At 45.5% G+C, this 22,489-nt stretch overlaps 1 protein-coding gene across 4 annotated transcripts; it reads right to left on the bottom strand.

The window, feature by feature from the left end:
- Nucleotides 1-6,029: 6,029 nt before the first annotated feature.
- LOC6616613 (myb-like protein AA) lies at nucleotides 6,030-20,533 on the bottom strand. Of its 4 annotated transcripts, XM_032719044.1 has the most exons (5): nucleotides 18,796-18,890; nucleotides 17,692-18,091; nucleotides 15,421-16,455; nucleotides 9,074-9,375; nucleotides 6,030-6,215 (listed from the first exon to the last, which is right to left on the bottom strand). In XM_032719044.1, the coding sequence occupies exons 2-3, from the start codon at nucleotides 17,997-17,999 to the stop codon at nucleotides 15,474-15,476; spliced, it is 1,290 nt and encodes a 429-aa protein (XP_032574935.1). In that variant the 5' UTR covers nucleotides 18,000-18,091; nucleotides 18,796-18,890; the 3' UTR covers nucleotides 6,030-6,215; nucleotides 9,074-9,375; nucleotides 15,421-15,473. The 4 variants fall into 4 exon arrangements, with proteins under 4 accessions (XP_032574935.1, XP_032574934.1, XP_002040970.1 ...); XM_032719043.1 differs by lacking the exons at nucleotides 9,074-9,375; nucleotides 18,796-18,890 and adding an exon at nucleotides 18,902-20,533; XM_002040934.2 differs by lacking the exon at nucleotides 9,074-9,375.
- Nucleotides 20,534-22,489: the final 1,956 nt, after the last annotated feature.

Genomic DNA, 22,489 nt, shown 5'->3' with positions numbered 1-22,489 from the left:
TCTGAAGGGAATATGTCAAAGGCGGATGGTGCATCCTCGACTCTGTTGCATTATGAATGCCGCATAATTTAAGCGCATTCACTGCAGCACGTCGAGGCGCACCAAGTTTGCCCGAACTCAAGAGGGGCATCTTACGCTTTAAGGCCCGTGCTGTCGCATCCCGTAACGACTCCTCGGACCCGGCATTTGGCAACTCAACTTGCCACTTGCAGCAACAGTCGCCCGGCGGAGTGCATGGTCGACGCTTCGGAGCCCCAGCTGGTGCTCCAACTTGAAGCCTGCTGCTCATCGACAAACTTTGCCATCTCAGGCCGCAAGTGTGCTGCGTGCGTGCCGTGTCCTCTTCCGGTCAATCGCTTTGTAATGTCCTGGGCACTTGACCTGCAACTACTCGGGGCTTAAGTGCTGGAATTGAGTCCCCGAAACGTGCCCAGCGGCAGGATATTACGTGCATAAGTGAGTGGTGACGGGAAGATGTTACGGCGTGCAGGCATCGGATCGTGGGCGATCATAATGTGCCTGTGATTTGACTGCTCCTCTCCCGCAGTGGAGCATGCATATCCTGCACTCTGCCACCAAAAGTGCCGTATTGGCCCACCATCGCAATCAATCGCAGATGTGAGCGCCGCTGCATCAACACTGCACTCTTGGTCGCCGCATCTTAAAGTTCCCCGCCACCTGGTCGACTAACCATCTGCCACACCCTCTCCGATTTTACGGACTGACAGCTTTCCTTTAGTTTTACGCGCTGTTGAAAGTCGTGGGAAAAGAGGAAAACAACGCACCCAGGACGCACGTCGCAGTTTCAGTCTCAGATTCAGCTGCCTAGCTAGGCATCTTTGCATTCCGGCATCCTTGACTGCCTCCGTTTGGTGCACGTGCTACACGTAAAACTTAAGAATGCCGCACCATCAGCTGCAAGCAACGTGCCCGCTCCCGCCCGCCGTCCTGCCCCAACTGCAACTGTTGCTATCGATACCAGTTGCCCCACTGAAGACGACGTCCCAGGGCACTCCCGTCGCACACTCTGCACGATGGGGCTTTTCAGCCTTATCGGGCCATTTGCGATGCCAGGTGGCTCCTTGAGATTTCCAAGCCAAATTTCGAAACTTATCGATGCAGCTCCACCAGCAGCTCCACTCAGACCAGGCGAGCTGCGAGCTGGAAATTGGCAGTGAATCGCGCTGCAAAGGGCATTCGCGCCGCCTTGTTTGCTCGCTCGCAGTTCATTTTCCAACTTGGCTGGTTGGCCCAAGTGGCCCGAGTGCAGCCTGGGCGACGGCACTTGCGTTTTTGCGCTTTGCGTTTTGCGATTTTGCATGGAGCACTTGCGCAGGCTGCCATCGTAATTTACCAACTATATCCGCCCTGCTGCCTGCTGCCTGCCGCATGTTGCCTCCTGCCTGCTACCTGCCCCAATACCCAGCCGAATTACAATGGATGCAGCGCTGCTAGCAGGAGCCACCTCCGCTGGCGGGAACCGGATACGGAAGCGTGCCGTAAAAGTGGCATATTTGCCGCATCCTGTTGACAATGGCTGGTCCATGGCAGTGGCACACAGCCTTTGCCGGTGCTGCGGCTGCAAACAAAACGCGACTTTTTTCACCTTCATGGGAACTGTGCCCTCGGTGCTCCGTTTGGGTTTTGCAGTCCTCGTCTTCGTTAGGCAGGGATTACTGTGCCAGTGTATTGATGAGTTAATTTAAGGGTAAGGTACATGTTTTTCTTAATATAATATAACGAACATAACATGTAAAAATAACAGCAGTGATGAATTGCAATTCGAACAAATTATTTAGATTAGCCAATACTATAGTTTTGGCTAGTTCCCTAGACCTTTCGGTCTCCTGGTCGTCGGGTTAGCAAGTGAAGCCGCTAGGCACTATGAATGACCCACATCAACTGATGAGTCCTCATATTAATGGACTGCCATCAATAACGAGCCGAAATCAGATCGTAACACAAACTCTCCGCCTGATAAATATGCCTAATTGAATTAACTGCCCCTTAGATTGAGGAACCCAGAGACCTAGGGAGCTAAACAAAAACAGGAACAACTGTAGAATTTGTGTCGTAAATTTCCCGATTAAGAGGGGGGGGTCGTTGGGGGGCGGGGCAAAGCTGACGCACAATTAAAACAATAAAAAGTGGGCAGACAAACGGTTAGGATCTCAAAAAGACAGGTGTGACCATCCTCAAAAAGGTAGGCACCTGGTTGCTGGGTGGGTGGTGGGTGGCGAGTGGTAAGTCGTGTGAGGATGCGCCAACTTTATTGTCTGGCAACGGCTGGCTGTCGGCACTTCATCAACTGCCGGTGGCATTTCTCAAGCACCTCCCCGACTTCCTCCTTTGCTCACTTGGTTGTTGTTCTGCTGCTCTGCTTATTGTTATTTTTGAGGGCGAGCAAAATGTGGCCTTGGCACCCCACCTCATCCTCATCCCTACCTGCTAGGCTGGGGTAGATGGGGCTCCATGTATTGGCTCATTCCTTGCCGTCCCAAGGAGGGACCTCGCCAGCAGGGAAGAGGCGAGGAAAATGATTATTTATAAACTGTTGATTTCACCTCTCTGGCAAGGCAGAGAACACCTAGCAGCGGGGCATGCCTCCTTTGTCCTTTGAGCAAAGTTGCCGCCGCCGAAGGGCCAACTTCCCGCCCCAGCTGCCCTTCGTGCCTCCATTGTCCACAACCTATTGTCTGATAGTTGGAAAACATTTTGCACGCTTTTGGCATCTAACAGGGAAATTATTGCGCCTGCTCTGCCTTGACAGTTGGATGCACTGTGCCCAGCTACTCTGCAGCTGCTGAAAGGCGGGCAGATAGATGCTCGCATTTTTAATTAAATTTAGACTGCTGCAGCTGCACAAATAAATGGATGCGCGGAGGGCGCGGGGAGTGAACTTCCAGTTTTTTCTGGCGAACACTTTTTTCGTTCCAATAAACAATTTTTATTGCCCCTCGCAAATTAGTCGACTGCTTTTGGGCGTGGTCTATACTTTGCCACTGCAACAGTTTTCCTTTTCAGTTGCTCTGCGGTTCTTGGGATTTTTTCCTAATGGGCTTCGCTTGATTGAGGCTGAATCCCCAGCAGAACTCTCGGCTAAGGAATAGCGCTCATCGTGGAGCAACGTCCTTCCTGTCCCATTATCTACTCCAAAGGCCCATGAAATGTGTGTTTTACTTGAAATTCCAAATTGAATGTGCTGCAGTCCTCGGGGCCGTGCATGAACTTCCATAATGAAATTGTGTAGAAGCCGAACGACGCCGCAAAAAGCAGTCGCCGGATCCGAACGAGATGGACACCCACTTGCCCTTCGGTCATGGCCATGTCACGTGCCAGCAGTGGGCCAGCAGTGGGCCAATGGCCCAACTGGAAGGAGTTCCGGGCAGCCCACGTCCAGGTCCAGCTCCTTTTCCGGCTGGTGGGACAGGCCTACAGCGGCCATCCTTGGGATGTCAGTTCTGTTTGCATTTTCCGCATGAAATTGACGTTTCATTTGTTATAATATGCATCGAGGCAACGTTTCAATACTCATAAATATTTAACAGGCATTCATATGTTGGGCGAAACGTTGGAGGAGCCACAGGCACGCCTGCACCGAGAGCCATCCGATAGCTCACGTCGAGAGGATATCGGGATACGCGGAGCCTGGATGCCGAGCTCGGGAAAGCGGGGAAAAGCCGCTGGACCCCGGACTGGGTTCCGGCTGGCGGGCGGCTGTAAGTGTATGTGCAGCACGCTGGAGTCGTAAAAATGCCAGTGCCGTCTAAAGGCTTCCCCAGACGAAACTTATGCGTTGGACATGGGCGTTGACACATGCAACAACAGAAATAATATCAAAAGCGAGGCTAAAAACAGGAAGGATGCGCAAAGGATACCCAAAAAACAATATACCACTCCGAAAATATTTTAGGGCATGATGAGACCACTTGAGACCACCTTGAATGCCAATAACAAAGCATTTCTCCACGGCGGTATTTTGTTTTGTTTGCATTACGAATCTTAATTAAAAAAATAATTTTAAAATTGTATAATAATTAAAAACAAATGAAGGCAGCGGACCTAAGCTACTGGATCATTTAAATTTAGTTTAATTCAGTTTTATCTTCCTAGTGTCGGCTTTCTTGCATTCGAAGTCTATTATACCCCTGGAATTGGTGGTTCCCCGGGTAGAGCAAGAACGGCCGCCAGATCCACCAGCCGGGGATCCAGCTCGTTCACCGGGTGCAGTCAAGTGCATCAATTATTTATTTGAATAATACTCGACTCGCGAGCTGGGCCGCCTCTTGCCCTTCCCTTTGGTTTGGCTGCTTCGAACCAATTGGAACGCAGGGATATTAAAGGACGAGCTCTTAAAGACTGTACACGCAACAATCAGCACTAATTGGAATTTTAAAAGTTCATAAAAAGCCGCTCACATTTACACGAAGTGTAGACGCCGCTGTTGACCCAAAACCTATTGAAGGTGGCGTTATGGCGTTGCCACAGCTTGTGGCAGTGGACTGGGGATTGGGGGATGGTGGATGGGGGCCCACCCATTCGCAGTGGATTAGCACGAAATAAATTAGTGAAATGGTAAAAGAAAGCGGCAGCTTCACACATATGTATATGTGTGTATGTTAGTTCCGAAGGCTCAATGGATCCCCATCTGCCCCGCTACTGTAGCGAGGCATCGACCTTTGCTGTGGGTGGCAGGTTTCCACATGGAGCGGGTGGTTGGTGGTTCTGTGCTACTGATGAAGTATTTTTGCAGGTGGCGGGGCATTTGCGCGTGGCATTCATACGTCCGCAGATACGAGCTCGCATTTAAAAACTATCAGCACGGTGTGTGTTTCATTTCACTTACGAGCTGCTCTGCCCTCCGATCTGTTCCTGCCGCTTTGCGCCTTCTCCTCGGGATAACACTAATTTTACACCACTAATTACACTTTTTCAACAGCCTTTCCCACCCCGACACTATTCCGTAATTATGCGGAGTGAGTTTTGCTACTTAACTCTGCTGGGAAATATCGTTATACAAATTAGACCAACCAAGGGCTGTTTGGTTGCTGCAGTCCTGCAGTCCGGACTTCCAAATGGATCCAAGCCGAAGCCTTAAGTGCACACTAAAAATGCTGTTTTAAGTATGCCGACTTCTGCGCAAAATGAAGATACGAAGTTACCTCCTCCTGACATTCAAAGATAGCAAATTATTAGTCTCGCGTAACATCCGAGATGCCGAATCAATTCGAATCGAATGGAAGATATGTTGGCAATTGGCCGTCCTCAGTGCGCTGAGTACATGCTGCATGTGGAAGCTATGGGGGCAAGTTGCTCATCAGCCACAGAACGACCTTTCCGACGAGGTACATCCGCAAAACAAATGGGGAAAACTTTTCTATGCAACACGTAACAGTTTTTAGCTCGCCCCAGTTGCACCAAAAGCCCTTAGGCCCGATAGCAAAAGTCGCGCGGGCAAATGGAAAAAGTTGGCGGGGCTTAAAGATTGAAAATAAGCTGACGGTCCCACAAACCTGAGACTAAGCCGAAAGAATGCCGAAGACGGCGAAGGAAAATTGGGAGCCGGGGCATAAAAGCAAGAAAGAGGTAGTACACCGCCGTAATAATCGCTTTAATTACAATTAAAACGAAACTGCAATCATTTCGCCATGTTGTTGTTGTTTTCGCCATCAAGATGAATAGCCACCCATCCATCCAGACACTTCAGCAGACAGACGGGGCTGAAGTCCAGGCCAGAGCACGGTCAGCGGGCACGGATCAGGACGAACAGAGAGGTGTGTTCCAGGGAAAGCCGGTCAAAGCGCGAAAGTAGAATGGTACTATAATGCTAATGACGTTTAATCGCTTTTTGGTTGAAGACTCTAGGGAGCTCCTTAATTTGCATAAAGTTCAACCGTTTAGTGGCCAGGTGAGTCGAACCTTCCCGACCTTCCACTCACTTAAAACCGTAAAAGCTGGCGGACTGCCAGCCTACTCGGTGCTGAGAGCCCAGAATGGTAGGAATTAAATTAAATGAGTAATTGTAAGACTTGAGTTCGGAATGATACAATTTTATTGGTCGCATTTTTTGAACTTGTTTGATTTAAAGACTTATCCATTGATTTTAACCATAGACTATCATACGCCTTGGAGAGATGCTTAAATGGCACATGGTACAGACTTGATTTGTGCACCTTAATACGCTATCCAACACTATGTCGCCTTGGTGATGGGAGCTGCAAAGAGACAAGAACGTTATGTATTAAACCGGACATTAGTTAGGTAGTTCATATATGAGTTGAATGGCTCACAAAGTTACTCCGTGCTATATAGCCCTTTACCCATCGCAAAGACCCCAATTAACAATTCCCATTATGGGCAATAAATCAATTTTTACGACCATTTCGCCTAATTAAAAAGCCTCAGAAAATATTAGCAGTAAAAGTTTATGACCACCACACTCGGATAGCTCCAGTTCCTCTGTCAAAAAGGCTGCAGAATGTAGCAGGCAATTAGGCGCCGTATAAAAACGAGGACTAGGAGGAAATGACACAGAATGAAAAGCAAATATTATTCTGGGAACGGACGAGAGTAGAAAAAGAATGGGCATGAAAACTGGCAAGATTAAGGGTAGGTGCAAATGGCAAAATTGCATTCAATTGGGGGTTTTCAAACTCCCGGAGGCAGCGGAATGGGAGACATTGAAACGCACCTGTTTCGGCATCAGCAACCTGGTGACCCCGCTCATCCCACCCGGCGAAGATAAGGCCAAACGTCTAATGAAGTGGTGCGAAGTGGGGTCCTAACCGCTTGACACGTTGTTAACTTTGAGTCTACAACAATGCAGGATGGCAAAAAATGTCTATGGACAAGCGGAGCCAGGGGGACGGAAGCAAAGGAGCACGGAGCAGAACATCCTGCTCCTTGACGTGTGTGTGGCCCCGGCAAAAAGAGACCCGTAGTTGCTGGGCTGGTAAAGGACAGTGTGGATTTTACGCATTGCTAAATAAGCTATTTGCAAAATGTCGAAGCCAATAACATAACAAATGACAAAGTGGCTTCCCCAGCCGCACCAGCAACAACCACTTTGCGGTGAGAAACGATCGGGTTGGGTTGCCAGCGCTTTGAGGAGTTAGAAATTGCAGCTAATGAAAATTAAAGGTGTGACTTTAGCGTGTGTGAAAGGTATTTTAGTTGGAAAAATATTTGGGTTTTGCTCTTTGAAAGTATAAAACAACCTTCGAAAAGTACGTTCCCATTGGCCCATTTAAAGCAAATACAGGCTAAGTAGGAAGGTCCTAACTGGGATTTTTCGCAGCCTAGCCAGAACGAAAATTCAGCTCGTCCATCCTTTGGAGGGCCCTTGTTGTCAATGAAAAGCCATTTGTCTTCCCAACCTTGTCCATCGTTCGATGCTCTCGTTGCAAAAGTCTCATTAATTGGCTGGAAACCGCAAAGCGCAGGACCATAACATGTCAGAGGCATAATGGCCAAGCTCCAGGCTTAAAGCGTACTTTAAATAATAAAGCTAAGCACCTGGGAGGCCACTTCACTAGGCTGCTCATTTCTGGGGCGAGGACTACGTGGACACAACCGCAAAACATCAAACTGCAGAGCTGGAGAAGGGGATCCACTGGGGCTGGACCAGACTTCGAGGTTGGAGGCTAAACGCAAAAGCGTATAATTTACATCACACCTCAGGGGGAAGGGCATTTTGCTGGTGTTTGGGCCATCCAGGCAGGGGGCGTGACCCACACCTTCTGCCAGGAGGCTGAAAGTGATGATCACCGTCATGACAATGGAGGCGATGGGGATGATAAGTGAAGCGGGTGGGGGTGGCTACAGCATTGACAGCAGGGAGCGTCTGTTTATGAATACAACGTCGGCAGGAACGGGAGGAGCTGCAGTGGAGCTGAACGCATAATTGGTGTTGGACATCTTGGGCAGAGTTATGTGAAAATGCAAGGAGGGGCATGGGGTCAGGGCGTGGAGCAGACGTGCCGGAAATCAACTTAACACAACCGCAAAAGCGCAATCCATTTTGGCCAGCAACAGCAGCGGCCACATCCTCAGCCCCCTGGATTCTTTTTGTTTGTTGGTATTTTTGGATAATTGGTGTGTCCATTTTGGGGTCCTTTGCGAGTGCGTCGACGTGTGTCATCGCTAATCCCTGGCTGGACATTAAATTGCCGCCTTGGCTCTCACAGATGCACCTAATGACGCTCTGGTGCATCTCAAATCCTTCAACCGACCCCAGTATCCACGCTATGGTGCCATTTTGTTTGTTTGTCTTGTCCTCATGCATTCGTATTCCGATAGCTTTTTGTTCAGAATTTCCCAACCCGGAACTGCAGCTGTTGGCCCTTTTGGAGGTCAAGTTGTTCCCGGCGGTATCGTAATGATGTGGTAATGTGTCCCACTGACCGTTGGCCTTCTGGCTGAACTGAGACTTGTTCTGCAAAATAATAAATTCCTCATGCTGACCAGGAGACGTGTGAATATACAAAGGGAATCTGCGGTTGCCACCCCAGCGTGGGAGAATAACAACACCACCGATTTGAGGCTTTAGCGGCACCCTGACCCATGATCAGGGAACGTGGCCAGCTGAAGGAAACGCTCCCAAGTGAAGTCTTCTTCGTATCAAATGTAGATTTGTTTGGTTAAAGATACTGATACTGATTTTTTTAGAGGAATGCACACGCGAAACTTCATCATTTTTCTGGGATATCAATAGATATTGGTCAATAAAATGAGAACAAATTTAAAAAATATTCTAAAGTGCGGGTGTCACTGTTTTGGGTATTTTTAGGCGTAGGGAGGGGCGTGGCCAAAGATTTATTGCTATACCGATAGAAATTGGCAGACGGACAGACGGACATGGCCAGATCGACACGGCCATTGTTCCTGATCAAGAATATATATGTATACTTTATATGGTATATACTTTATATACTTTTCAACGAATCTAGCACACCCTTTTAATCTATGAGTAACGGGTATTAGACCAGTCTACTAAGCTGCCCAATTCTTTTCTGTTAGCTATTAATCAAAGCAAATAGCTGCAGGAGAAAACTAATATTTAATTACCACTCACCACGGCAAAAACAAGTATTTCCGACAAGAGCTCTTCTCAAATTTGCATTGCCTATCGCAGAAAGGATAGCTTAGCTCGAGCGCTCGTCACAGGCTGAAATATTGTTGGGCCGTAGCTCGTTTTCTTTGCATTTCATTAGGGAAATGCATAAGCAGTGAACCAGTGGCCCTCCCACATCGTTCTCCTTTCGCTCCCTGTTGCTCGTTCCTTGAGAGTCGGTGGAAACCTGTAGGCACAGCCTGCTCCGTGTGCTGTCAACATGTTTCGTGGTGATTTGTGGGCCAGATTGCCGAGCTTCAGAGCTGAAGAGTTAAACAGCCGAAGTCTGCGTTATTGTTGAACATTTTGATTAAGTAGAGCGACAAATTGTTCTGGCAGCTAATGTAATTAGTCCATTTTCCCCTAGCTGGTCTCACTAGTTAGTGGTAAACAATTGCGGAACTCCGAATAAGCAATCTTCCAAGTCAATGTCAGTCAGGATTGCCGTCGCTGTACTCTTGGGTGATTGTTACTGAAAAGTTTACTCTGTAAGAGTAAGTACGGACTACCCATAACGAATATAGTAGACTCATATCTAACGATCTGAAGATGAGGATATTTTCACACAGAAGTAATCAACTTCATAATATTTACCATATATGTAAAGTTCGACAGTCGAAACATTACCATCAAAATAGAATGTGTCCTTATCCCAAACAAGAACAGAAAGACATTTTCGGATAGTCACCACAGTAACTGAAAAATAGTATTTCAGTTTTCGAAAATGATCTTTTTAAATTAGATTTTTGTTGATCCTTAGGCAGTTATATATTGAAACGGTTAAAAAGGAAGCAGCTTCATTAGTAACTGTGGGTCTAGTTAAAACCGGCAGGTATGCACATTTCCACTTAGTCTCCGGACATTCAACTAAGTTTTAACCTTTTGCCTTATTTATTAGCTTATTAGCACATGCTTTGCACTCGAAACTTTGTAGCCAAAGCGGCAAAGTAGGACCTGCGCAGCCCCTTGATTGTCAAAGCCCCGTCAAAGAGACAAGTTTAAGCCCTAATGATAATATTTTGAGAAAAACTTAAGCAAGTGAGGCGGGCAAACTTCGCTGCAAATCCATGAGGCAATCAAAATGATTAATTTAAAGTATTACGCTGCCGCTTGGCTAGGCAAATGCGAAAGGTAAATCCCAGCGATTATTTTGGCTTCGTCCTTTGTGCAATCTGGAGCCAGCTGGCGTCGATTTTATGCCCGATTGATATGCAAGATAGTCCTGGGGAATCCAATGCAGCCTGGAGAATCTGAAGTGGGCCGAAACGGGGTGGCACACGGACCGGACAATAACTAGACGGAGATGTGACACACAGAGCGCCAATGCAGAGTTTTATGATTGCAGTCAGCGCACGTCGAGCCGGAGTCAGTTCCTGTTCCTTTGACATGTCCTGCGGCCATTAATATCAAGGAGCCTCGGGACATCGGCGTCCAAGACGGGTCATGGGTGACTTGACGTTTCCGCCTGGTCTTCCGCTACCTCTCAAATTAACTGCTCTCTCCTGCTGGCGGCTGGCAAATTTCCAATCGCAGACGAAAGCAGTTCGCAGTCATCAACCAGCAGCCAGCAGGCACCAGGCACCAGGCAGCAGCGGAAGCTCGGGCACGGCGCCTCCTGCACTGGTGCTCATTAAAAATACAGCACTGGCAGGAGACGGAGCCAGGCCAGACTGTCCCCGAGCCTCCCACTTCCAGCCTTCTATCAATGTCTCAGCTTATTGCATAAAATGCCATATTAATGGCTGTCAATATTGATACTGCTCATAGTAATAGCCATCGACATGTGCTCTGGCGCAGGCATTGTCACCGGCTCGGCATCCTCCTGGCCACGTTCCCTACGTACCAGCATTGTTGCACAGTACTACTGAGTACTTGGATATTCCAATTTCCCAGGACCAACGGGTATTCCGGACCGGACGAACAGAGGAAGTTGCCAGCCAATAAATTATGTATGTAAATTCGATGATGGACCTGGGAGAACAATGAGTGAAATATTGGGTATGCATAAATATGGGGTATCTGACATTCGATCACCATTACGAACTTCCTGAACGGCGCTGCTTCTATGCCATATGAGGGATTTGCTCTGCTACTTGTACATATGCTCGGAATGACTGCATCTGGAAACTGCAGTTTCGGCGGCCATTTCTAGTGCCATTGTTATTGGCTCTGCGGCTTGGCCTGATTGCGCCGTTTTTGTCGCCTTTTCAATGTGGGCGTGGCCGTACAACTGATTCAAAGATATAATAATGTTGATTGGCGTATGCATTTCATTAGATGATGGAGGGGACTCGACCGGAATGAAATGCATTCAGTCACTGCAGAAATTCGTTGGATGGGCTTGCAACATGTACGTATTGCATGTATATTATGCATGTAAGTCTTGCCTTGTTTGGTTCGGTTTCGGATTCCATAATTTGTCAATTGCAGTTTACTCTTCCATCTTAATGAATTACAGAACAGACCAGCAGTAGTGGCGAGCTCACCTCAGTGTTTATCCATTGCCAGCCACAAAATATTAGTACACCAAAATCATTGTACACCCGAAAATTCTCATCCCCGACACCAGCAGGTGAGCGGAAGGGGAGAGGGGTTTAAAGCCAATAAGAAAACAGGGCAAATCCCTAAAATAAAACAAACAAAACTTACTCTTTATGTTTCGGAAAAGCGCAAAGCGAGAGAAAGATGGCTGCATATTTAACAAATAAATGCATTTTGATTATACTAACAGTGGCAAACTTTGGGCTCCGCTCGAATGGGGGAGCTCGTATCCTCCAACCTCCCTCCACACACACACACACACACACACACACGCTTGGGCTTTTACGCCCATCACTTCACACTGCGTGGCACGCCCCTTCGAAAAAAACTGATTTCGAAAGTTACGATCCTAAGCCGCCGTTTGCATCCCTGCCCCGCGCAGTGGCTGGAAAATCCATTAAACTTTTACGACTATTGTAAACATTAACTTGCATATGCATTTTATGTTTAAAGGGGAACGCGCGCCGCAGGGTATGCAATACTTTTTAGCGCTGCCGTTTAAACTTGCCACATTGACTAGGAGGTTCGCCGCGCTACTCTATGGCGGCGGCTCAGTGGATGGGATCCGAGGAGCTGGAGGAGCTGGAGGAGCTTGGGAGGCTGGAGGAGGCATGGAATTCGTATATCAGCTTCCTCAGACATTGTAACCAACAGAGAATTGATTTTTGAGCGGAAATTCAAAGGGGACGGTGGAAGTGAGAACAGTGCTTGGGAAATTTGGCAGGCTGGCACTTGAATGCCAGGACTCAGCCTGCCAGCCTGGGCGCAGACAAAGATCCATTTAGGAGTCGCTCCTTGGTATCTAGTCAAGGAAATTGTACGGGTATTTACTGCGAAATTCGCAGGACTGAGAAGACAAACGTGCGTGGAATGGCAGGGAGGAGTTGCATGTGGTTGGGACGCCAGTTTTGTTCCATTTCTCGATCCCCTAAAAAATACTTCCAAAATGGGAGCTTCGGCAGCTGGTGGCGATACTGCTGCTGCAGCCCGTTTAATGCTCATTTCGGATCAAAAGTATCTTTTTAGCCCGTCGTGCCATCAGCTGTATCCATAAAACTATAATTTATGGCAAATTTATAATGTTGTAAGTGCCAACAAACTTGCTGAAACTATCCATAAAAGGTCGGACATGCCACCCACAGTGACAGCGAATGTCTGCGCCGCTCCCAACCACAGCCCCTTGCTCGTAAAAAGACTTGGCCAAATCGCAGATAAGAGTGGGAGAACGGGGTTTGAATGCAGAAGGGTGGTGGTGCGTACAATCCTGGGGGTGGAGAAAAGTGGTCTGGAGCCGCAATGCCATCCAAAGGGCACACACCAAAGGCGTCGCACCATAAATACTAGAAAATCGTAAATACACAGGCCCCATGACGGCGACGCTTTGAAGTGCCGAGTGCTAAACCATTCACACAGTTGCAGTTACTAGATACAGATTCGGATGCAGATACAGATGAGGGCGGATGCGTTGATCCTGCAGTCTGAATTTGCAACAACGCTCTCCTTACAATACCCAGTTGGGAATGTAGAGGCCCAAAACATGTAATGGCTGGCTATTCATTTACTCTGAAAATCACGAGAAATGCATTGCTTATTGAGATGCTTAGTAAAAATCAATGCGCATCAAAACTTCGGTTTAGCAATCAAGGCCTGTAATGTGCACCCAGAGTGTTTCGCTGGCCCATAATAAATATGAGAGAATGCTACAGTCTAGTTACCCGACTATCAGATACCCTTTACTCAGCTAGGGAAAATGAGAACGCGAAATCTCATCATTTTTCTGGGATATCGATAGATATTGGGGAATAAAATGCGGAAAAATTTAAACTGTTCAAAAGTGGGGGCGTGGCCGTTTGAAAAATTTGTTAAAAGTATGGGCTTGACCGTTTTCTACGTTTTGTAGATGTAAAAAGTTAAAGTAGATGGAAAAAGTTATTCGCCAATTCCATAGAAATTTACAAGACTCATCGAAGTATGAAGAAAAATCAAAACATTTTCAAAAAGGGTGGGCGTGGCAGTTAGAATGCGTTAGAATGGGAGTGGCGATAAGTTTTTTGCAAATGGATAGAAATTTACAAGACTAATAAATATAAAAATATTTTTCAATAGTTTGGGCGTGGCAGAATCTAGAATCTGTGTGTGCTGAATGTCAACCTTCTAGCTTTTATAGTTCCATACGGACGGATACGGCCAGATCGACTCTGCTATTGATCCTGATCAAGAATATATGTACTTTATATTGTCGCTAACGCTTCCTTCTAAGTGTTACATACTATTCAACGATTCTAGTATACCCTATTACTCTACTAGTAACCAAGACTCGTGAACGGGTAAATGTGGCCGTACCCAAGTCCGAATTCAAGTCCAAAGGCAACGCTAGGAGCTGTATGCGAAAAAACAGGACCCTTTTTGTTTTAATTCTGATTTTTGGCTCATTGTGCGCAGTGTGTCCGCTTCTCGGCCTCTGGGAAATTGATGGATGGGGATTGCCATTTACCATCGTCCTAGGCATTTTATTTATGCGTGAAATGCTCTCAAATCTCCAAACTTGCGTCGTTCTCTGACATTCTGGGCAGCAGTCCGTGTGTCTGTGTGAATGTGCGAATGTCTGGGGCCCACTTCAGCGTCCGGAAATTAAAACTTTTTTATGGTCCTGGTATTTGCTGTGTAAATTAAACTCAAAATTTAAGTATGTGTGTGTTGCTGAATAAATTGGTCAGAGCAATAAATTTGTACAGCGAGCCACGATGTTCAAGAATTTCTGGCACAAGCACCAAACACACAACATGCTACATGTTGCAATTAATGAGAACACTCTTTTCCCAAGAGGGAACAAGCTTAACAATGTTAAAAGGGGTAACATACTTATTTTTAATTTTATAAAATCTGTTACCTTAAAATATTAAAGTAATCAGAAATCGTTACAAGAAAGTAAGACTACGTTTTTTATATGTATGAAGAGGTCGTAAATCTGAAGAACTACGAAATTTAAGGGCTATACAGTTTTAATTTAAAAACAAGAAAGTAAGCTCGCTTCGTAAAGCCCTCGAAGTATACAAACAAGTGTGTCCCGAAAAGAAACAATATATACGCGTAATATATGGTAACAAATGGACACTATGATTTCTTTTCTAATAGTTTGAAACATTTCCTATGGCAGAAATATTAAATAGTCGAAAAAATAAATCGATAAGTCCGCCAAAAAGTGAAACATTTTGAAAAGGAAAATCGATAGAAATTGGGGAAACAAATTAATTTTGATGCTCTAAGGTGTAGGCTGTTTTTAGGTTTTTTGGCAAGTCTATTGAAATTTACAAGAATATGAAAAAATACCAAAACCTTACAACACTAATACAATTTTTGAAAAAATATCAAAACAATTTTTAAAAGTGTCGGCGTGGCAGTTGCGGCAGTAAATGGTCAAAAGAAATAATAAAGTGAAGTTTGTGGTGGCGTTCTTCTACATATGTACATTCACATATATATTTCATATATACTGTATGACTTTTTGCAGATATGTCCTTCTATTGCAGTAGTCCATATTTTTAACAATATATTGGAATAACTTAATCGAAATCGGACGACTTTGTATTATATCTGCAGTAGGAGCAGTCGAAAAATGAATTGCAAATCATAGAAAAGAAATCGAAATGTTCTTATTCGGTAGTCATCAGTAATTTGTAACGCATCAGCTTGTCGAGGCAAACTTAGTTGCTTCTATTTGATAACTAATAGGGGAAGCTGGCGTTTCAATATTTGATTGCACTTACCTACGCCACTCCAAATGCAATAATTTTAGAGGCGACATCGGTCCCCGCTTTCCTCACTTCTCTGCAATTAGCAGCAGCATCTTGTTCATCAGCTCATTAGCTACAGTCTCATGCAAAGTGTTCAATCTGGCGGCCAGAAAGTCACCGAATTTCATGTAGAGCAGTTCCCTGGAGGTAGGCACGTGGCGCGCCTGAGTGTGGGCTCTACCCAGACCCCTTCCGCAGTCGCCACCCTCCCCGATATAAATGCTTCCGACCGAGAGTCTGCCGTCGGCACCCATCATCTCCGACTGGCCGACGATGGGTGAGCAGCGTCCGGTCACGTCGTCGTCCTCGTCGAAGTCGTCCAGATCCTCCTCCAGGTCCCCGGCGTCGGTGTCAATAAGCTCGTTGTTGGCATTGATGATCAAATGGGGCGGCGACGTAGCGTACGATGATGAGTTTTTGGGCGTGGGCAGCTGCAGACGCGCTTTAAGTTGCTGTTTGGTCTGCGGACGAATTGTGGCCAGCTTCTTCCTCGTCGCCTCTGGTCCATTTCCGATCATCACTTCTTCCGGGCAACCGCCTGCCGGAGAACACGGCTCGTCCTTTATATAGATGGAGGGCGAAGAGCTGCAGGAGCGCGAGCTGGACAGCACCTGGGCGGGCGAGGTTTGTGCTAAGGGCGCGGGTGTGGCAATGGAAAGGGAAGTGGGCAAAGGTTGCTTCTGCAGGGAAGTCAGCGTCACGTCCGGTTGCAGCTGTAAGGCTTGGAGATGCTGGGCCTGCTGCTGCAGAGCCACCGGCAACTGGCTGAGGCTGAGACTTAGACTGGGAATAGTCACAGGCAGACTACTCTTTGGTTCGGGCTGCGGCTGGGGCTGATTGTTCGGGTTGTTGGGGTCGCTAGGAGCAAAGTACTGGTATTCGTCTAGGGCCGCACTGCTGCTGTTGTTGTTGCTGCTATTGCGGCTTACGCAGTTGTTGTTATTGTTGCTGCTGCCTGTGGCTACTGGTGCGGGATCCAAAGAGCCGTGCTTGATGCGCTCGCGAGATCTAAAAGGAAAACGTGTAATTAGCATTTTTTGAAAAGCGGGTGCTTGCTTCAAGGTTAGCTGCTATCAAGGATATGGTTAGATAGCTACTACGATGCGGATCCGCAGGCAAGTATTTTACTCTTGCCTGTTGGACAGTTCTGGACCACTTGAAATGAATTTAAAGTAGTAATATAAATTTTATATATACCCTTCCTAAATGCTTATATATAGATGAGAGTTTGACTTGCACACAATCCTTGAGAATTATCTAGACATTCTTATCTCCTTCAACGTTCTTATTGGGTAGTCAACAGTTATTTTAAAATAATGTACAGCATGAGCTTCCTAGACTTCTTTTTATTTGATTTGATTTCAGTAAAATCAATGTAAATTTAGATGAGGAAGATGACTTGCGGCGCACTATCTTGACAACTATCTCGACATTTATTATCCTAATCCCTTACACTAATCATGCTTACTAATAACAATAACAACTTAAAAATCGAGAAAATCAAAATCTAAATGTTAAATCTGAATCTGTAAAGAGTATTTTCGGAACAGGCCAAATTACCTACATTTTAAGTAAATATGTTTAGGCTTGTAACTATAACAACTTTTTCTGTGATTATAATCGGAACACGAGAAATTGCTATACTCGAGAACCCCGACTAACTCATACCCGTTACTCAGCTAGTATCGTGTGCTATCGTCTTGTCGATAGATATTGGGAAATATAAAGAGAACAAAAAATTTAAATTGTTGAAAAGTGTGAGTGTGACAGTTGTGAGCGGTTTGAAGGCTTTAAAAGATGCGTCGCCAAAGTGGTTTTAGTAAACCGCCAAGAAAAAAATAAAACGAAGAAAAATTAAAACATTTTTTAAAAGTGTGGGCATTTATAGTTCCTAAGCTCGAGCCTTGGTTATTGATCCTGATCAGGAATATATATACTTTATATAGTCGGAAACGCTTTCTTTTACCTGGTACATACTTTTCAACGAATTTAGTATACCCTTTTACCAAAGACACTAGTAACGAGTATAGAAATAAAATCCAGCCCGTATGGTCTAACTAAAGCTTAATTATCTTTCGTATCGTGAAATGTTGCAAAAACCACAAACACGACTTTGCCAAATAACAGGAATGTCCAAAATTGACATTGGAGAGATGAAACCTCGCTATACCCTCAACTCTTTTAACCTTAATCGGTACCTATCTCATAAGCTAGTATCTTGGGGCAGGTCAAACGTCATCTTACTTGCGTTCTCGAATGACCTCCTTGAGGAAGGCCATGGCATCGTAGTATTCCCACTTGGACTTGAAGCGCGTGGTGCCCAGCATCTTTTCGTGGTTCAGCTCGCGGCGGAAGATCTCGCGGAGCGAAGTGAACGTGCGCTGCACCCGCTCGCCATTAACGTTGAAGAGCCGCCCCAACTCGTTCCATTTGATGGCCTTGCGCTTGTCCGAGCGCTTGTAGTGTGGCAGGCGGCAGTCCCAGAGGATTGGGTTGAGTCGCACGAGCTCGATGAGTCGGCGCTTCTCGATGTTGTGGCGGGAAAAGGCCATGCTCCTCCGCTCTCTGCTCTTTCAGTCGTTGTTGGCCAAAATGCAACTACCAAAAAGGCCACTGCGCATGTCCTGTGTCGCCGGATGCTGGGCTGCAAAGTAAGTATAGAAATGAGGTGAGAAAATCGTTAAAATTGCTTATGCGATGGTCGCCATGTTCGTTGCATACTTTTCGGCGTATTTCTTGGGTGGGTGCTTGGTGTTGGCTCACGCACCCACGCACCTTGGGTGCAATGACCCCAGCAGGAGGGGTGGTATTTGATTTTGAAATCGCATACGCACAGTTAAATACAATTGATTGATTCGGGAGTATGGGTTCTACTGAGACTGAGACAATAGAGCGGACAAATCAAACACGGATCTGCCTTCGGGCCTGCTCGTGGCAGGGGAAATCTGCTTATAGCAGACCCTACAAGCCCCAACCCCCACCTCCCCCTTCAATTAATGTATGTATTCCACTTTCGCATAAGAGGCTGCTAAACAATAATCGAATAGTGTAAACATTGGCGTTCTGAGAATCTGACTCGGCAGGAAAGTGTATTTACATACGATTTCATGCGCCGATCGTGGAATTTCAGCTGCTACTGTTAGTCTGCGACCGATCTGATTACGGAGGGAACTATTCTACACAAGGATTGGTATTGGTAGGACGCCTCCTTTTCTCTTCGGCCGCAGTTTGAACTCATTTGCAATGCACTGCACGCCACACCACACTCACTAATGGGAACACACTGGGGCTATAAATAAACGCATGTTCTCTTTTTGGTTACTGCCACGAATCGCTTGTGATACCAACATTATTCACATTGTTCGCTCGGAATTCCTTAGATGTTCTGGTTGTTCGTCGCTTGTACTCAAAGTCGACTGACGCCTGGAAGGGAACTAAAACCACTTTTGCTCACAGTTTTGTTTACTGCTGCTGCTGATTCGCCGTTGCGTCGCTCCGGCTACTCTTTATTAACAATAAGAGCAGCAAAGTCGGGGAATTTATTTCAATTTATTTCAATTAACAACAAATGCGGCCGTTGGTGCTTTGCCATGCGGCGCAGTTGCTGCCACTTATTGGGGATGCTGTTGTTATGTGTTGTGTTGCGAGTGGCTCGAGGGCCTTGCCACAACTATTGGCTGCCACAGATACAGATACAGATGTTCGGCAACACGGCAAAATTAACCACACTCATACACGCGCCCGGCCCTGTTGTCAGTGTGAAAGCACGTATATGTATACACACACTGCCGCCTATGCGGACTCCCGAGAGAGACGAAACCATCAAGAACCAACACGAATAGCGAACTTGGACGAAAATCCGCAGCCAAACGGGCAGCTACTTGCGATTACTACCAGTGAACCTGTCACCATTTGGTACTTCCACTTGCCACTTTTCACTTGTCACCTCTCGCTGGCTTGGCAGCTTCCTTGTGGAGAGTGCGCCGCTGCTCTCCTCGACGATTGTCACAACTGCACAGCAAACCAACTTAGTTTTCTTGCAAATTGGCGCAGCAGCACGAAGAGAGCCGGAGAGAAAGTGAGCGAATAGCGCTTTTCTTTTCTCCTCCGCTCCAGAGCGCAAAGCACGGGAGAGAGAAAGAGAGCGGAGGATGCTATTGTTGTTGTTGCAGTGCCGCCTACGCTGATGTAAACAATCGGAGGCTGCCAATCCTATGCTATTACACTACACAACAAAAGAAATTGGCATTGTGGGGGACCCTAGAGGGCTGTGTGAATAATGGAATTATAAACTCAACTTATTATGTGTGTATGGAATGAAACGAATAGATTTTTACATGGTATCTATTTAAGAATTCTTTAGTCATATCCGCCGCTCAAGCCAAACGTTTTTTTAAATTAAATAAAATGTAATTAAATAAAACATTTAAAATATAGGAAAGCTTAAAAACAAGTTGGCGGAGTACCAGAAATAATTACATAAATGGGATTACATATTTTCTGTTCATCTATTCTGATATGTATAGCTGATAGCTGAAGAAATATCTTTGTTAGGCAGTGTTATTTTCGCTGTGAAAATAATTTATCGCCGTTGCGGTTCCGTTTGTGGCAGTGACACGTTATCGCCGAGCCGTGCCCAGTGAGTAATCCAAGAGTGATAGCACCAAGTGGCTTGTGAGCGGTATTTGCTTACCACCAGCCGGATAAATAATGAACGGATTCCACCCAGGATTGGCAGCACCCGGCAATGAGCGCAGCATCCGCAGAGCAACAATTGTACGCTGAGCTGGAGCTGAAGCAACAGCTTGGGCAGAGAGTTCCGAGAGAGCAAGGGATGAAGTCGAGGTCGAGTTTTGGTAGCAAGCTGGGCAGGCAAGGGCATGGGCGGGATGGAGGAGAAGAGAGGCACAGAGGACTGTGTGGACTGTGCGGACTGTGCGGATTAACAATGGTAGCCACTCGCTCTGCTCGCGCGCCGTTCGGCATTCGGCATCTATCATCCCATTTGGCTGCACTGCTGCTGGTGCGGATATTTAACAATGCGAACAAGCACAAACACAACGGCTGCACACACACGCGCGCTGGCAAATATTCAATTTGCCACTGCTGCAATCAACTTTATTGCCCGCTGTTGCTCTTGTTTACTCGTTGTTGTCTCCCGCTTGGTCATCTAAAAAATAAGCTTTAAGAACGAACTCGTATTTATCAATCGCACCAACACAGCCACCCGTGTTTTCGCTCTCCCTTTCCCTTTTCAGCAGAACACCACAGCATACCGCTTTGTCTGATTCTGATTCGGACTTATCAGTACGCGTTCTCGGCGCTGATGAATCTGCAATTGAGTCGAACGCGGTCCACAGCTTAAATTAAATCCATTACTGCCATGTAATCGGTGGCACACAAACTTTTTCGGATAGCCAACAGCATGTCACGGGCGTGTCAGATTGGGATAAGATCAGCTGGATGGGGCGACTTCGGTTCCGTTAAGGGACTGGGAATATTTCCTATTATTTTACGTGGTAAGAACATTTATATTGTTCTTTTATGGCATTTAAGTTTAGATTTTCGAATCACTAAAGAAATTAATAACTGTGACCCCAAGTTGTTATGCCAGTACAAATCATTAAAAACATGAAAGAAACAAAATTAATCAACCTTTCTGCACGACTCCGAAACTCTACTGGTGTTTTCATTGCACTATGGGAAATTTACCAACTTTTTGTGTTCAAAATTAATAACTTTAGAAGGAAGAGAGACCCTCTCTCAAATATAACCAAAGACCCTAGAATTCTAATGTCTTTGCTATAACGCAGTACCCTGGCCAGAAGTCGAACGCATATAATTCAGTATGATTAACTAAGATAAGTATTTGGTTTGAAATGTGATATTTATAAATATCTATAAGATTGTGTCATTAACTTTGGAACTTAAGCCGTAACCTTTGAAATATTAATTGGCTTAAAATTGTTTCATAACGACTATGCAAATTTCAAAAGTTTACATTTGGCTTGGTGTGTTAAATCTCAATCTTCTCTAATTCTCAAACACTTTTGTGCTCGATATTTTGGCCCTATTTTTGGTTAAAAGTAAACACTTTCTTGGGAGAAGCAATTTGTATGCCAATTTCCTAACTTTTATCATATTTACATATTTTCCCAAGAGTGTAAATGCTACACATATAATGTTCGAAGATTCACAAATTTGGTTAGTAGTATTTTTGATCTTTGTGGCACAGCATTGCAAAATTTGGCAAATGTTATCCGAAGCCGTTTATGTTTTCCATGTTTTTCTTTAATTGGTACGCAGATGGAGCCAGCACAAGAACGAAGTGTTACGGATTTTGTGATATCTCCTCTCTTCCCTTCTGGGCATATCACAGGTTTTAGAGTGTTTGGTATAATCGGTTATGTTCTTGATAATTTGGGGTTTTGGATTGGTAGATATCAGGGAGATGAATTGGTTTTGTCAATAATAATGCTTGGCTTTATATATTAGGGGAAGGGTTGTTGCTTCTTTGGCTGCAGTGTCTGCGTATTCATTGCCTTTGATGCCGATGTCACTGAATTTTGACTTTAGAAGCATGTTTACTGCGGATCGTTGAGATTTAATTCAGATGTAGAATGTTGTGTTGTTAATGTTATCAATTGCATCTATTGGGGAAACGGAGTGGAAGGATATGCAGCATTTCTCTCCTCTTTTTAACGTAATTTTTATTGCTTTACAAGATGGTCATCGCTTCCGATGGGAGTACTACGGAGTCTCGCTTTTTGTAGTTATTGCAAAGTCTACTATTTCCTTGTTTCGGTAACCATCTGTGCATTGTCCTTGATTTGTAAAATTTATTTATTGTAGGTTTTCCTTGTTTGTGTTTTCTTTTTTTAAGTCTGCATAATTGGGTGTCTATGTATGTCGAGAAAGCGGGGTGGCTTGGCTGATTTATGTTTATGAGGTAGAGAGATAGATTATAATATTAATTATTTACTTATTCGAACCTTACATAATAAAAAACGAGAAAAAGCTGTAGCTGACGTCCTCGACTAAC

This window comes from Drosophila sechellia, chromosome 3L (assembly GCF_004382195.2).
Source record: "Drosophila sechellia strain sech25 chromosome 3L, ASM438219v1, whole genome shotgun sequence".
Lineage (NCBI taxonomy): Eukaryota > Metazoa > Arthropoda > Insecta > Diptera > Drosophilidae > Drosophila > Drosophila sechellia.
The sequence above is the reverse complement of the archived record's forward strand: the minus strand, read 5'-3'. Positions and strand labels throughout refer to the sequence as shown.

What these genes read in the sequence shown, in the direction of transcription:
- LOC6616613 (XM_032719043.1), bottom strand. Translation starts at nt 17,999, where the DNA reads ATGGCCTTTTCCCGCCACAACATCGAGAAGCGCCGACTCATCGAGCTC. An exon ending in GAGGTCATTCGAGAACGCAA is followed by an intron (nt 16,456 to 17,691) that starts GTAAGATGACGT and finishes TTTTCCTTTTAG; the next exon opens with ATCTCGCGAGCGCATCAAGC.